The sequence below is a fragment of the Miniopterus schreibersii genome (assembly GCF_964146895.1).
Source record: "Miniopterus schreibersii genome assembly, chromosome: 16".
Classification (NCBI taxonomy): domain Eukaryota; kingdom Metazoa; phylum Chordata; class Mammalia; order Chiroptera; family Miniopteridae; genus Miniopterus; species Miniopterus schreibersii.
The window spans coordinates 29954975-29971509 of record NC_138116.1 but is presented as its reverse complement, the minus strand read 5'-3'; the positions used below and the strand labels follow the sequence as shown (position 1 = coordinate 29971509).

The 16535-nt window shown below is 58.3% G+C and overlaps 1 protein-coding gene across 1 annotated transcript; it reads left to right on the top strand.

Moving 5' to 3' along the window:
* Positions 1–913: 913 nt before the first annotated feature.
* GIT1 (GIT ArfGAP 1) lies at positions 914–16200 on the top strand. Its single transcript, XM_081161250.1, has 20 exons — positions 914–1055; positions 6604–6737; positions 7199–7311; positions 7431–7536; positions 8069–8286; positions 8380–8474; positions 8812–8854; positions 10887–10935; positions 11400–11472; positions 12055–12152; positions 12540–12651; positions 12778–12911; positions 13076–13228; positions 13318–13548; positions 13635–13688; positions 13878–13964; positions 14087–14160; positions 14266–14448; positions 14579–14642; positions 14785–16200. The coding sequence occupies exons 1-20, from the start codon at positions 1004–1006 to the stop codon at positions 14995–14997; spliced, it is 2286 nt and encodes a 761-aa protein (XP_081017376.1). The 5' UTR covers positions 914–1003; the 3' UTR covers positions 14998–16200.
* The last annotated feature ends 335 nt before the right edge of the window (positions 16201–16535 follow it).

Genomic DNA, 16535 nt, shown 5'->3' with positions numbered 1-16535 from the left:
TTATATGCGCACGCCCTGGACACACACACCTCTCTGGTGGCCCAGAAACACTGTGGATGTATACAAGACAGATGACAAGTGGATATTACTGCACACAGGCACAGTGGTCACTCCTCGGGAGATCTTTTAAAACTGCCCAGATTCTTTCCTCTAGAGGCAAGCATTGAGGAAGGATAGATACATTCTTAGCCGGGAGGTAGGGCGTACACTGCATGACCTCTTTGGCACCTGGGCGTCCATATTGTTGGCGGCGTGCATAGTCAGCAAGAATGTGACCACACGCACACCTGGACCCACAGATGTGGACACAGGGGAGACCGGGACGCACACCTCACCCCAACCAGAGATAGGCGGATACCCCAAACCACAGACCCTTGACAGGAGGGAGAGCCTGGGCCTCCAGCTCCTTACCCTTGTCCCTGGTTCCCAGGAGCCACTGTCCTAGGGCCCGAGCTCCGGGCCACCCCCATCTAAACGTGAAGGAGATAGGGCTGACTCACACTGCCTCCGGGCCACGGGAACGCCCGAGCGCGTGCCAGGGCCGCAGGTGAGACCGCCCGCTCCAGCCCGGACGCTGCCGCTGTCCCTTTAAGCGCCCCCGCCCCCTCCCGCTCGCGCTCCCGGCTTCCTTTCTCCGGGAGGCGCGGCCCGCCGGGTCCGTCGGCGGGGCGGGAGTGCGGCTGCCCCTCCCCCGGTGGGCAGGGCCTGCGCCGCTTCCTGCAGGAGCGGCTGGGAGCCGCGCAAGGGGCGGAGAGAGCGAGCCGCGAGTGGCGGCGGGGCGGCGCGGGGCGGCGCGGGGCGGAGGGCGCCCGAGGGCGAGCGGGCAGGCGGGCACGGCGGGTTCCGGGCCAGCCCAGGGGGCGGTCGGTTGGCCGGGCGCGCGGAGCCTCGCCGGGGCCTTGCCGGAGCCGGGCCGGGCAGCAGGGGCCGCCGCCGCCGCCCGGGCCCGCCGCCTGCGCCCCCCACGCTGGCCCAGAGGGCTGCGGCCGCGTCGCCGCTGAGGATGTCCCGGAAGGGGCCGCGAGCGGAGGTGTGTGCGGACTGCAGCGCCCCGGGTAAGCTGGGCCCGGCCGGGGGCGGGACCGCGCGCCGAGGCCCCGCCGGGCGGGCGCCGGGGCCTGGCGGGAGCGTCGTGCGGGGCCGGAGGGCGGGGTGGGGCTGGGGGCTGCGGCCTCCGGCCTCGGCCCCCGCCCGGGCCACTGCGGAGCCGCGTCCTTGGCGGGAGGGCCGGCCTGGGGGGCCCCCGTTTCCTCGCGTCCGCCGACTGGCGAGGAAGGACATTCCCCGCGCCGCCTCCCACCCCTCAGTCGGAGGGAGGCAGGCAGCTAGCTGCCCCCCGCCCCCATCTCAGTATCCGAACGGAAGCGCCGGCCTGGGGTGGCCGGAGGGCTGTGGCGGAGGCCGGCAGGGGTTAGGAGGCAGGGGCGAGTGGGGTTTTGTGTCATCTCAGTGCCACCCCCGCGTCTTGCACCTGCTGCTCGCATGGTCTGCTGGCCTGCTGGGGTGGCGGAGGGCAAGGGGCAGAGAGCTGGGCAGATGGGCCGGGGGGAGGGGGGAGCTTGGATACTGTTTCCTCGGGAGCCGATGAGGGGGTGGCTACTCCTAGAACTCCCTGCCCCTGGCTCCCAAGGCTGGGGCTCCTTTCAGGGCCTGGTGTACAGAGCCAGAATGAGCCTGGGCATCTTTCTCTGAGGCATCCCCAGGCCACCTAGTGACTGGGAGCAGGTAGACTCGGCTTTTCCTGGGCCCCAGTAAGGCCCTCTTGGGAAGGTGAGCTTGGCATTGCCCCAGCCTGGGCACAAACCCTTCTTGGTCCCCTATCCCAATCTGGCCAGAACTGGGTAGGGAGCAGTGTTGAGGGGTGTCTAGATTCCCCGGGATCCCGCTGGCTTCCTGGCCTACCTCTTGGCTGTATATACTGTGGTGTTTCCCTTCTTCCCAGCACAGTCAGCTCCAGGCTGATGTGAAACCCCCTGACCTGCTGAGGAAATGAGGAGCAGTGACCCAAGAGGCTGCTCACTTCTGATGTGGGAGGACACTGCCAGAGATGGGGCTCAGCAGCTGGCAGGGGGGAAGGAAGCCCTGGCCCTTGTCCATCCCTTCTTTAGAAAATGAACTGTGTCACTGGGCAGGCTCGGGGGGTCTGTGAACGCTAGGGAGACTATGGGCTGACTAAGTGTGAGAGTGTGGGGTGCTGTTTTGTGGACCCATAACTTCTAGCCATTCTTTGGACAGGCCCAGGACCCCAACAGGTTGAGACTCACAGATGCTCTGGTGGCTCTGATGGCTCCAAGCCGGAGTGTTTGGGAACTGTGAATGCCTGGCAAAGGCATGGTACTCTGTGGGTGGTTATGAACCTGAGGCTGCCCCTCAGGGCATGCCGCAATCCAGAGGGCTCTGAGAAGCTGTTTGGGGATATGTGCCCTTACCCCTAATTAGCTGGAAACTATGATTCCCTTGCCCGAGCCCCAGGCAGGTCTAGGGATGGAAGGCTAAGAGGAGAGCTTGCCTTCTGTATGCCTATCCTAGGCTGTTCTGCAGATCTGCTGGGTGGATGCAGCATGCATAGCACACACCCTTTAGGGGAGCCTGGATTTTAGCTTTGCCTTTGTTCCCAGCTTACTGTGTGACCCATGGCAAGACTTTACTCACTCTGGGCCCCAGTTTCCTCAACTGTGAGGCAAAGAAGTTGGCATAGAAATGATTTTTGAGGAGCATCCCATCTCCAAGTCTGTGGTCCTCATTCTGGTTTGAGGGACATAGAACAGCATCAGCAAGGCAGTTGTCCTTTCTCCTGTTTGGCTGAAGCATCTGGATGCCCAGTGGGCTCGGAGAAGAGTGGTGTGTATCCTATGTGTTGCACTGCCCAGCTCCTATCCCAGGTCTGTTTTCCACAGAGGCATTTGTGCCCTGGGTACCTCCTTTTCCCTTGATCAGAATACAGGTCAGAAAGAGGCAAATGGTGAGAAAGTGAGGGTGGTGAGGTAGGCAGGGCGATGACAAAGTCTTACTCATGACCCCACCCCAGCACCTAGCATGGTGTCTGGCACATAGTAGGCACTCCCCCAAGTGTTTGGATGCTTATCAGGACCCCTGCTGGCTACTTGGGTCTACCCCATACACACTGGATGATGCATGGAGTGGCATTCTCAGTCTGGGAACTATAGCAGCCCAGGTAAAAAGCATAAGGCCACCTATCTGCAGCCCACACCCAGAGCCACCACCTTCTGCTTAGGAACTGATAGGTATGTGCCTCCTACCCAGAGCCATAGGTTTCTCTCACTGTGATAGGAACCCTGCAGTCTCAGCCCTAGGAATGGGGTCGTGGCTTTTTTGTAGTTGGTTAATTTGGGGGGTCATGAAGGTAAAAGGTGAGATGCAGCCTGATCCCAAAGGCCCCTGTCTTCCCTCTGCTCCCAGGCCTGGGCATGCAGGGGACAAGTGCAAGTATGTTGTGAGGCAACTGGACATAGCATGGCTGCTGTGTCTGCTGGTTAGGCACCATCTGTGTCCCTGCCTGCCTTGGGAGTCCAAGAGAGGGGCAGGGGGCAGGGACCCTGGAGAATGTAGTTCCCCCCTTTCTTCCCCTTCACTCACCCTGTCACATAGTCGTGGCCTAGCTCTCCAGGGCCTGCTCCTCACCCCATGGGCCTCCATCACAGCCCCTGGCACAGGAGTGGAGACCTACTGGCACCTTGGATGAGCAAGGCTTGCCACTGGCTAGGGACATTTGGGAACCTGCAGGCTCATTTGTCTCTCCATAATGTAGATTATCGTGGGGTGGGGTGAGTAGTGGGCTTTCTTCCTCTTTTATTGAGATATAACTTATGTACGGCCAAGTGCCCGCACTTTACTGTTTAGCCTGATGAGTTTTTACATGTGTACATAGCTGTAACCTCCACTCCAGTCGAGAGATAAACCGTTTCCGTCACCCTGCAGGGTTTCTTGTGCCTCCTCCCAGTCAGTGTCCCCCAAAGGTAACTGCTGTTCTGACCTCTATCCCTATGGATTACTCTTACCTGCTTTCAAAATGGTTGGCTTCTCCCTCTTCCCTCGTGAGGGTCTGCTCCCTAGCTCAGGAGAGGCTGTCCTTTATAGCAGACCTTCTGGCCCCAGAGGCCACTAATGGCTTTAAGTGGTGACATGAATTTACCTTAGTAGATGCCTCCATCGGGTCAGCGCTGGTTAATATTACTCCAGGACCCCTCCTGCCACTTGCCCACACATATCAGACCCCCACCCTCACTGAAGGCAGGAGCCCAGGAGGAGGATTGGCAGGATACTAAGGAGGTCACCACATCCCCTAGCCTCTGCCCCAAGTTCGGCCCAGGGAGCCTCTTTGAGACAAGGGTCCCTTTAACCTTAAACTTCAATAGCCATTTGACTTTCAGAAACTCTTCCTGGCTTAGGAACTGGCCTAGGTGAGGCTTAGGGCTCCTGCTTAGGTATTCCCAAGGCCCCCTGGTCATAAAGAACAGGTAGTAGGGTGAAGGTGGGCTTTTCGTCTATGTCAATCAGAACTGAGCTGGCACCAGTGTGCCCCAGACAGGACAGTGTCCCCTGTCCAACCTTCCTATTTCAGTTCACTTGGACCTGTGGAGGAGAGGGAGGACCCCTCTCCCAGCCCAGGAGAGTGCCAAGCAAAGTCTTGGACCGCATTCCCCAGATCCTAGTCTCTTGGTCACCCATAGTCATGGACTTGCCATGTCTGCTCTGGCCCTGGATATCTGGCCAGCCCTCCTAGGCCTGGCTTCTCTGGTAGGGCCATGGGCCTGGGGTGGGGGTGGGAGGTGGAGGCCTAGGCCTCAGGGCGGCCCATTTATGATCCTGGCCTGGGCGGATCCCCACTTACAGGAAACCCCACCATTTCAACAAGAGGAATTTAAGCTGCGTCATTTCCAGCTTCCTGCCTGGGCTGCTGGTGGTGATTGGAGGGCAGACCCCTGACCCAGTGGTGTTTGGGAGTGGGGGGAAGGAGCTTTTCATACCTGGAGTGCCTCACTGCCTGGGTAAAGCCAACGTTAAAGTGTGCCTTAGGGCTCCCCGTCTTGGCACAGATGGTGGATTCCTTCCTCTTGGGCCTCTGGAATTAGCCCCTCAAGAAGGTGTATGGTGAGCATCTTGTGTATTCCTGTTGCCTTGTTTTAGGGGGAATCCCTAAAGAACCCCTTACCCAAAAAACTGAGTCCCCTCTTTCACTTTCTGTTCCCATGCTATGAGGGGCTACTTGCTGTGGGCAGAGCTCATGCTGCACCCTGACTCAGAGTCTCCTCACAGTTCTCCTGGGAACTTTGATAGAAGTCCTTTTGGGGAAGGGTCTGAGAATGACTTTCTGGTTGAAGAGACTCTCATTACCCCTGAGCACTATGGGCAAGGCAGAGCGCCAGGCTCCCGTCCCCAGGACAGGGCTTCCTGAGACGGGGCGGGGGCCTGGGCAGAGCACAGTGTCCTGGGAGACAGGCTCCCTGCCCCCACTCTCCAGTGGCATACAATAGCTGCTTTCTCCCCCGTGACCTTTCCACAGCCTGAGCTGTATGCAGCTGTCTCCTCCCCCTCTCCCAAGGGGCCTGGGATGGGTGACATCTCCTCTGCCCTTGAGAAGGACCCCAGGAGTTCCTGCCCTGTCCTAGCCCCCTTCTTGTTTCCAAAGTTCACTTCTCTAGGAGTGGAGAGTGGCTCCCAGAATCCTTGCCCACTGGGGGCTGTCCCCTTCAGGGCAGAGGCACAGGGACAGCAGCAGTTCTGGACATGGTATGGTCCCTGGCATCTAAATGCCTGAGTCCATATCCTAGCAATCCCATTCATTAGCAAGTGACCTTGAGCAAGTGCTCTAACCTCTCTTGAGCCACTATTTCCTTACTGGTAAAGCAGGGGTAGCATTTCCTACCTTGCCTGACAATTGTGAGAGGCATCATGCATACAGCAGCCAGTGGTACATAGAGGGTGCTCAGTCAGTGTTAGTTCCTTTGCTCTTTCCATCCCCCTGAAGAGGGACTCCATCAGTCATGGCTACAGGAGGCTCCTCAGGCATGAAAAGGCCTCTTGCCTGGCAGGATAAGGGCAGTCAGGAGCCCGTGGGGGTGTGATGGGTCCAGCAGGTGGGCCAGTGGCTCCAGCAGAAGTCTAGGTGCAGGAGAGATGTGGCCCTGACCTAGACCCAGGAGGAGTACCTAGAGATGAGTGGTGTGTAAGCATTGGGGTTGCATCCCTGAGGGGATTCCTGCCTCCCTGGGGAAGGGCTTGGGTAGCAGCCTTGTTCCCTGGGGAAAGGCTGTGGGACTGGTAGTGGTGACTACAGGACAGGAAACCATGCCCGCTAAGTAGGCCCTGGGGATCACACCTTCCCAGAGGGCCAAAGATGTGCAGGAAAGGGCTCGGCTGTGTCAGTCACCAGCTGCGAGCCCGTGGGGAAATCCCGCTCCCGGCCTTAGCTGAGCTTCCTCATCAGGAACCTGTGCCCACTGATGTCCCAGCTCCTAGACCTCTGAGGGACCAAGTGAATGAATATGTGTGGAATGCTAAGCACGGTGCTGGCCCAGAGCAGGTGCTTAGGGGGTCTTGCCTGCGTTTGGCTATGGCTGACACTTGCCTCCACCCTGGCAGACCCTGGCTGGGCCTCCATCAGCAGGGGTGTGCTGGTGTGTGACGAGTGCTGCAGTGTGCACCGGAGCCTGGGACGCCACATCTCCATCGTCAAGCATCTTCGCCACAGCGCCTGGCCTCCCACACTCCTACAGGTATGGATGCTGGCCGGCCGTTCCTCCTTCTCCACGAAGTGTGCTGAGCGCAGGCACATTTCCCTCATACTGACATACACACCTGCCTGGGTACAGCAGCTCCCAGGGGGCAGCACCCACCTGGGGCAGAGCCTAACCTTGACCCTTTCCACCCATCCACTCGTCTAAGAGAGGAGGCATCCAGGACTGGAGTCAGACAGACCTGGACTCTCATCTTGGCTCTGCCGCTTACTAGGTTGGCCATGTAGCACTGAGCAGGTTGCTTAACCTCTCTAAGCCTTGGCATGCTGGCCATGTGACCTGAAGTTCTAAACAGAACCCACATCCTTGGGTGGCCTGACTGGATGGTGGTGCAGCAGTGACAGGCACACAGTAGGCCCTTTGGTACTTTTTGCAGCCACACTGGCTGTGGCTGGTGCCCAGCACTCAGTGGGCTCTCACTTGGCATCTCCTCCCCGCAGATGGTGCACACGCTCGCCAGCAATGGGGCCAACTCCATCTGGGAGCATTCCCTGCTGGACCCTGCGCAAGTACAGAGCGGCCGGCGTAAAGCCAACCCCCAGGATAAAGTCCAGTGAGTTGGGCTGGAGGGGTGGTGGCAGGGGCTGCATGGTCTGTGACGTGGGCCTGGGAGGTGGCCTGGTAACTAGCCTCTCTCTCTGCTCCCCATTTCCTTCTGTGTGCCCCATGCAGCCCCATCAAGTCAGAGTTCATCAGGGCCAAGTACCAGATGCTGGCATTTGTGCACAAGCTTCCCTGCCGGGATGACGACGGAGTCACCGCCAAAGACCTCAGCAAGGTTTGAGGGGCCGGGCCCCACAGTGGACGGGAGGGCCTCTCTCCTTCTCACCCATAATGTCCCAAAGGCCTGTCCTTCGTCACCACTCAGCCCTAGGCAGCCAGGTCAGGCAAGAAGAGTGGGCATGGTGGAGTGACAAACCTGCTTGGTTAGGCTGCATGTGCTCAAAGCCCCTCGACTCCCAGGTGGACATGCAAGGCTAAAATTCCCCAGCTGCCACCCAAAAGCCAGGAAAACTTGGGGCAATTTCTTAGCCTCTCAGAGCCTCAGTTTTCTCATCTATAAAATGGGAAAGAAATAGCATCACCTTATAGATAATGTCTGTTCCAAGCAGAGCACACAGCACATGGTAGATAGTGACTGACAACTGGTATTATTAATTGGTATTAACTCCTCTCTCCTCACTGACAACCAAGCTTCAGTTGGGCCCTTGGAGCTGTAGAAGTCCTAGGTGCTGCCAATATTAGGTGCCGTTTCTGGGGGCAAGGGGTGGCCTCATGCACACACATTTGTTGCACACTCCTCCTGGCAGCAACTGCATTCAAGCGTGCGGACAGGCAACTTGGAGACATGTCTACGCCTGCTGTCCCTGGGTGCCCAGGCCAACTTCTTCCACCCAGAGAAGGGCACCACGCCTCTTCATGTGGCTGCCAAGGCGGGGCAGACACTGCAGGCGGAGCTTCTTGTAGTGTATGGGGCTGACCCTGGCTCCCCTGACGTTAATGGCCGAACACCTATTGACTATGCCAGGTGAGGGTTGGCTGAAGGGTGAGGCTTGGGTGGCAGGGTGGGGGTGGGAGAGTGGGCTGCTGCTGCAGGCTGAGCCATGCCCCCTCCCCACAGGCAGGCGGGGCACCATGAGCTGGCGGAAAGGCTAGTTGAGTGCCAGTATGAGCTCACTGACCGGTTGGCCTTCTATCTCTGTGGACGAAAGCCTGGTGAGCAGAGTGCGGGGCAGGCCTGGCTGGGCCAGGCAGGTGGGACCTAGACACACCTCAGCAGCAGGTGCCATGGTGACAAAGCTGGCTGGGGAACAGTGTTGCTAGGCAACTGGCTCCTGTGAAATTGCTGCAGGCTCTGGGCTGTAGCACATTGGGGTAGGGAGTGGGGGTGGGCATAACTTCTAGCCACCTCCCGGGGCTATTGTGGGTGGCCTGCCCTCCTCCCTTTCCCCTGACACTTCTGGGTGCCAAGCCCTGCTCATGGCAGTGAGGTGGGCTTCTAGCTGCTAAGGCCACTCAGCACCAGTGACTTGGCATTTTTATTTTTGTTCAGATCACAAGAATGGGCATTACATCATCCCACAGATGGCTGATAGGTGAGTGCCCACCTGAAGTCCCTTCCCAGAGGCTGCTAGAGGCCATGTTGGTGCCTGATCCCCAGAGCCCCCACCCCTGCAACGCCCCAGGCTTTGGGGACCTGGGACCCCTCCACATTCTCCACCCCACTCCCCTAGGGGTTGGAAGCACAAACATTTCACAGTCTAGTCCTTACTCCCTAATACTGGGCCCCAAAGCACGTAAGAAGTGTCAACTTAGCACGTGGCCAGCATAGCCTGAGCCCCCTTCTGTCAGGAACATAGTGCTTGAGTACAAGGAGCATCCCCCAAGCGGTGGATCACTGGGCTCTATTCCCAGTGGCACTGACCCCACTGAAACCTTTAGATAAACCTCTGCTCTTCAGTGAAAAGGTGGTGGGCTCCAGGGATGAATAACTTTAGGACCCCGAGCCGGCCTGTGTGGTGTATTTATAAATTGGGCAGGGGCTGGAGGGCAGGGCATGACACAATACAGGTGTTTCTGCCTCTGATCCCAGAGGCCCGGGGTGCCCAGGCTGTGGGGGACCACCCCCAACCCCTCACCCAGCTTAGAAGATGGATGTTGGCGCCACCTGGTGGCTGTCTCTGATGGCCATCTTTATGCCAAGCTGTGCCTGCTGGCCTGGAGCTGGAGAGGGGAGGCTCCCTCCTTCTCCAAAGGCCAGTGTGGGCAGATGGGGATTTTCAGGTCTGGACACCTTGGATTCCTGAACCCAGACCTCCTCTGTTCTGAAATCCCAAGATTCCCCCCCACTTCTTTGGTCTGATTCTGCCTGGTGTGTGTGTGCCTGCATGGCAGGGGAGTGTTGTAAACACATATGGGCATGTACTCAATGAAATGTTAACTGAGCACCTTCGCTGTGCCAGCTGCTGTTCTTGGCACTGGGACACAGAGGTAACTCAGACATCATCCCTGCCTTTAAGGAGCTCAGTCTAGAAACGGAGGCAGCCTAGTCAGACAGTTGTAGTTCAGTGTGGGAAGTACAGCAAGAGAGACAGGGGCATAGACGTTAGAAATGCTGTGCCAGGAACTGCAGGCAGATGGTGAGACTGGAGCATATGTGAGAGGCCGGGAATCCCAGGAGCAAGACTGGAATAGAGACAGAGTGAGAGAGTGACCAGTCCTGTGAGCCCTGACAAAAGCTGTGACCATCCTGAGAGTAGAGAGGTTCCAAGCATAGGGGATGTGTGGAACCAGCTCTGCTGCTGACTGGCTCTGTTACTTTAAGCAGGCTATGTAACCTCTCTGATTCTTAGTTATCTTTTCTGGAAATGAGGGCAACAGTACCTATCTTTCTGGGCTATTGAGAGGATTAAAAAGTGCATGCAAAGCATTTAGCACATTTTTAAAATAAGCTTTTTGTTGCAGTATGCCATACATACCTGTTATTACTGAAATGTTTTTACAGCCAGAGCTAGTGCAGCCAGGTATGTCAAAAAGATCACCCTGGCTGCTAGGTAGAAAAAAGTTTTGTAGGGGCAAGACTGGGAGGGGGAAGATGGCTTAAGAAATTATAGCAAAGCCCAGGCAAGAGGAAATGATGGCAGAACCTGGGAAAAGTCGGGCAAAGAAAGGCTTGAAGATGAGGGAGGTTTCAGGTGACTCCCAGGAGCGGATGTTTGTTCTGGGTACATGGGTCACCGATAGTAGGAGCGAGCAGGCCAGGAGCAAGTTGGGGGGTGGGGGAAGATGAGCTCAGTTTTGTACACTCTGAGTCTGGCGTGCACACAGAGATGGGTCTGAGCTTGACGTGGGAAGGCGTGTGCTGCCCTGCTGCTGGGTAATTGCTGCCTCTGTCCTATTCTTCCCTCTGCTGCGTTCCTTTGGACTTAGATCTCGGCAAAAGTGCATGTCTCAGAGGTATCTGGTGTCTGCCATGGGAGCAGGCTCTGGAGGTTGGGTGGGGCAGGGTGGCACTTGGTGTGCGGTATCTGGGGTCTTGTCTCCCTGGGATCCCTGCATGTTTGGGAGGTCATTGGCAAAGCCCTGGCCACCTCTCAGGTCTGGCCTCTCTCTTCCCCTTGTCCACAGCCTGGACCTATCCGAGTTGGCCAAAGCTGCCAAGAAGAAGCTGCAGGCGGTGAGTCTGCTCAGATGGGCCTCTAAAACTTGGAGCTACTCCCATTTCTAACACCAACACCCCTGCCCCTGTGATTGCTTCCCCTTCCTCTGACTTGGTGCCCTTTTCCAAGTCTTTGACCTGTTCTCACTCTAGCCTCCCTAGTCTTCTCTTTACTTCTCCACCTCTGGTCTTTGACCCTGGCTCTGCCTTTCAAAGGCTCCCAGGGCCCTACCTCCACTTCTGACCTGCAGTGGCATTAGCTGGTCTAGTCTGGCCTCCCTGTTGTCTTCTCCCACCTTGGAGCTTGGCAGACAGACCCCCTACCCATTTCCAGTTCTGAGACTGTGGGGACTGGGTGCCATAAGGGACACAAGCTGTTTCCCATGTCTTACGACACCTGGTGAGCCAGGCCCTGAGCTGGTCCTGTCAGCACTAGGGGCCAGTTGATCTGACAAAGCCTGTGCCCCCCTCTCTGCCTCTAGCTCAGCAACCGGCTTTTTGAGGAACTTGCCATGGATGTGTATGATGAGGTGGATCGAAGAGAAAATGATGCTGGTGAGCTGAGAGGGCATTGGAGGCTCTGGGCAGGTGGGACAGAGCACCTACCCCCTAGGGAAGGGCTAGGACCTGGTGTGGCTCTTGGGTACTTTTACCGAAACTAAGAAGGGGTACCTGGGTTGGTCTGCTCAGCAGACATGCATGTAAGCTTCTGCCAGCTGTGAGTCCGCCTGGGCAGCTTCCCCAGCTGGGCAGAGTGTGCTGAGCTGGAGTCAGCCAGCCTGCTCCTCCCACCCCCCCACCGCCCCACTGGAGCTCATCTCTGCTCTAGCTACCTCCTACTCTGGCTCTCTTCCCAGTCCTGCTCCTCCCCCCCCCCCCCCCCCCCCCCCCAAGCACTCCTTCCTGGCCACAGCCAGATTCCAGCCCAAACTCGGCTGGGCCTGGAGAGAGGGAGTTGCCTTGTTCTGTGTGTCAGTCCCCAGTTGGCCTCGCCCAGTGCCTGTCTGAAGACCACCCCTGTTTTCATCACCAAGCTCCCTGGGCATGGGGAAGAGCTAGGAAGGCTGTGCTCAGCACTCCCCCCACCCGTGGGGCCTGGCCACCCTGGACAATCTGCTCCCTGCTCCTCCCCCACAGTGTGGCTGGCTACCCAAAACCACAGCACCCTGGTGACAGAGCGCAGTGCTGTGCCCTTCCTGCCTGTTAACCCTGAATACTCAGCCACACGGAATCAGGTAGGAGGTTTGGTGGGGGGCCTGGGGCTGTTTCCTCCCTTCCTGGGGTCACCAGGTCTGTGGGCCCTGTCCTCTCTCACTGGCTGTTGTCTGGGCCTGGGCCTATTCTCCACCGCTGACCAAGGCCCCCCTCCAGGCCTGGGTGGCACTGGGATTGGGGGGTGGGAAAGAAGTTGTTCTTTTGAGCACTTGCTGAGCAGCTTCTTGGGGGGCAGTTGCAGCCTCTTCCTGAGAGCTCCCCTAGGTACCCTGAATCTGTATCATCCCTCACCCCCTGCCCTGGCCAAGTGAGCCGGGCTGGGCTGTTTTAGCTGTGGTTAAAGCGGATAGCTTGATAGCAGATAGCAGGGTGCCCCGTCATGGCAGCCTGTCCCTTCTGCCTCACAGGGGCGGCAGAAGTTGGCCCGCTTTAATGCCCGCGAGTTTGCCACCTTGATCATCGACATTCTCAGTGAGGCCAAGAGGAGACAGCAGGGCAAGAGCCTGAGCAGCCCCACAGGTGGGAAGGGCGAGGGTGTGGGTGGGGGCACTGTTCCAGGATATTCTCTTTCATGGCTCCCTTTCGGGGGTTGCATGATAGACGGGCTGTGTGGCAGAGCCCTGAGTGACAGGCCTGTGCCCTCAGACAACCTTGAGCTGTCTGTGCGGAGCCAGAGTGACCTCGACGACCAGCACGACTACGACAGTGTGGCCTCGGACGAGGACACCGACCAGGAGCCCCTGCGCAGCACTGGTGCCACGCGGAACAACCGGGCTCGGGTCTGAGCGCAGCCCCTCCCCAGTCCCTCCCCGGGCCTCCATCAAGGCCCAGCTCCATCATCTTGTAGCCCAGGGCCTGGGGGACAAGTGGGCTGGTCACAGCTTCGAGAGCAGCCCTATGTCCCTGTCCCTGGTGGCTGACCAGCTCATGTCTCACCCTGCAGAGCATGGATTCCTCAGACCTGTCTGATGGGGCTGTGACGCTGCAGGAGTACCTGGAGCTGAAGAAGGCCCTCGCTACCTCTGAGGCAAAGGTGCAGCAGCTCATGAAGGTCAATAGTAGCTTGAGTGACGAGCTCCGGAGGCTGCAGAGGGAGGTAAGGGGAGTAGGACCTCCCCAGGGCCCCAGTGGAGAAGGGAGGGTGCGGCCTGGACCCTCTGGAGTTTGACACCACTCCACTCTCAGATCCACAAGCTGCAGGCGGAGAACTTGCAGATCCGGCAGCCACCTGGGCCGGTGCCCACTCCCCCACTCCCCAGCGACCGGGCAGAACATGCATCCATAGGGCCTGGTGGGAGTGCCCACCGTAGGGACCGCCAGGCCTTCTCCATGTATGAACCAGGCTCTGCCCTGAAGCCCTTTGGGGGCCCGCCTGGGGACGAGCTTGCCACTCGGCTACAGCCATTCCACAGCACTGTGAGTTGCCCGCTCAGGCTGGTGGGGAGACAGAGGGCTGGGTCTGCCACAGGGCCCTTTGTGATATCCAGTGTGCTAACCCCCAGGAGCTGGAGGATGACGCCATCTATTCAGTTCACGTCCCTGCCGGCCTTTACCGGGTAAGCAGGACCTGGAGCAGGTGGGTCCGTTTCTGCAAATAGGTTCTCAGTCCCAGTGGGTGCCAGGCTTTGTGCTGGAGGCTGGGTACAAGGATGACTAGACATACATGGTTCCCACCCTTTGCGGGGAAGTTGGAAGATGGGCAACAGGGAGGAGGAGAGACTGACTGCAGCCCTCCTGGGTTTTAGATCCGGAAGGGGGTTTCAGCCTCAGCTGTGCCCTTCACTCCCCCCTCCCCACTGCTGTCCTGCTCCCAGGAAGGAAGCCGCCACACGGTAAAGTCCCATCTCCTGTGTCCAAGGGATGGGCTGAATGGGCTGTGTGCATGGGAGGTGATGGGGCTGTGTGGGACTGTGAATGTGTACCTCACCTACCACCCCTTCCCTGCACCCTCCAGAGCAAGCTTTCCCGCCACGGCAGCGGTGCCGACAGCGACTATGAGAACACACAAAGTGGGGACCCCCTGCTTGGGTGAGGCACCCTGACAGAGGGAGGTCAAGTGGTCCCCAGAAGTGTCTGAGGGTGCAGACAAGAGGCCTCATGGTTGAATGTCTCTCTTTCTAACCCGGGCCTCAGACTGGAAGGGAAGAGGTTTCTAGAGCTGGGCAAAGAGGAGGACTTCCACCCAGAGTTGGAAAACCTGGATGGAGACCTGGACCCTGGGCTTCCCAGCACGGAGGACGTCATCCTGAAGACAGAGCAGGTCACCAAGAACATTCAGGAATTGTTGCGGGCTGCCCAGGAATTCAAGCATGACAGGTATGGGGAGGGGGTACCAGCTTATATGGCCTATGGGTGTTCCCAAGGCCAAGAGAGGGATCAGTGTTCCACTGTCCCTGGGAACCTTCCCAAGAGCCCCCCTAACTTATACTCTCCCCTTCCCCCACAGTTTTGTGCCCTGTTCAGAGAAGATCCATTTGGCTGTGACTGAGATGGCCTCTCTCTTCCCAAAGGTACAGGGGCCAGAGAAGAGCAGGATTGGGAGGATCTCAGGGTGGGGCAGGTGTAGAGAATCTAACTGCTACTTGGATACACCCGGCGGTAATCATGGCTCATGGTTTGAACTAGTCCCAACTCCCTCCTTCCTCCCTCCAGAGACCAGCCCTGGAGCCTGTGCGCAGCTCTCTGCGGCTGCTCAACGCCAGCGCCTACCGGCTGCAGAGTGAGTGCCGGAAGACAGTGCCTCCGGAGCCTGGAGCCCCTGTGGACTTCCAGCTGCTGACTCAGCAGGTGATCCAGTGCGCCTATGACATTGCCAAGGCTGCCAAGCAGCTGGTCACCATCACTACCCGAGAGAAGAAGCAGTGACCACTCTCCCTGTACCCTCACCTACACCCTGGGACCTCACTGGCCATGGGAGCTAGGCCACTCCAAACACTAATCCCCACCCCAACAGAGCCGCTGGCGCAAGTGCCCTTAGTGCTGCCACTCTCCCCTGGCAGCCAGGCGCCCTGGGGCCCGCCCCCCCTCAAGCCCCCAAGGATGGGGAGGTGGGGTGGCAGGAGCTTCTGCCCCCACATTCCATGTACCTCCCCCCTGTACATAGCATCCCCCCCCTTCTAACATGCAGGGGCCTGTAAGGCATCACTCCCAGCCCCTTGCCCTCCAGGGCACCCTCATCAAAGGGTCTGGTGGGGATACTCCAAGTGGGACAGTTCCCCTTACATGCATCCCACCCCCATGAGCCAGTTCAGCCCTATTGGGGGCTGAGTGGGGGCATCCCCTTCCTTTGTACATAATCTCTGTGGATGTCCCACCCTGTAGCCAGCCCCCATGCTGCTCTCCTTTAATGCCAAACGGCCCCCGCCTAGGGCACAGGCCCCAACCTGTGTTCCCGGGGTCCCCAGCAGCAAACACTGGAAAACCTTTTTTTTTTTTTCTTTTCTCTTCCACCCCTTAATTTTAACGTTGTGGTAACTGAGTGTCCCTGCGTGCCTGCGTGTGAGTGTGTGGGGCGGCAGTGCCGTTCCAGAGGCCTGGCCCATATGGAGTTTTGTGAGGGGTGGGGGGACCAGAGCAGCAGGACCAGCATTGGGGGTCAGCCCCACTCTGACCCATCCTGGGGCCAGGGACTGCCAGCATAACCAACCGGGGTCCTGCCCACTGCCTCCCCTCATCACTTCTACCACCTGTACCCCTTCTCTATAAACTTAAAATGAAAACCACTTCCCTCCATCTCTCCTCCCTCTCCCTGTGGAGGGGGAGTGTGCTGGCTGGGGCAGAGAACTGAGCACCTGAGCCTGGGGCTGGCTCCCCAGGGTCCCTGACTCAGCTGAGAGGCCCCTCCCTATAACCTCTGAGAGGCTAGCACCTGTGCCTGCGGCATCTGGGTACCTGGAACCTGGGCTGCAGCCTGGGAAGGCTGGAGAGGCAGATGGCAGCGCCCACCAGCTCTTTTCCTCGACCTGCCTCTGTCCCAGGGGGCCAGGCTCTACCTGTATGGTGGTGGGTGGGCTGACTGTCAAGATGTGTATCATGTACATTTGTATCAAAAATAAATAAGTGATCATGTGCTGTTTCTGATGCTTAGAGAATTGAGGGGAGGGGCAGACACGGAAGGGAGAAAGACAAATGTGTCTGGAGCAGGAAGCAAATGAATACAGCTACCCCACAGTGAGGAAGGGAAGCCCTCCTGCTGTCTTTTCGAGAAGGGGCTTGGAGACAACGTTTCAGTACCACCACCATTTCCCCCCTCAGTGGTGGGAGGGGTTCCCTCACACTCCTAAAACCCAGGTTGGCAGTGCCCAACTTGATTTTACAGACTCCCTACCTCACACACAACCTAAATGGCCTCAGACAGTGCCCTGGGTGGGTGCAAGTGTGTCTGTATGGCAGATGTACAAACT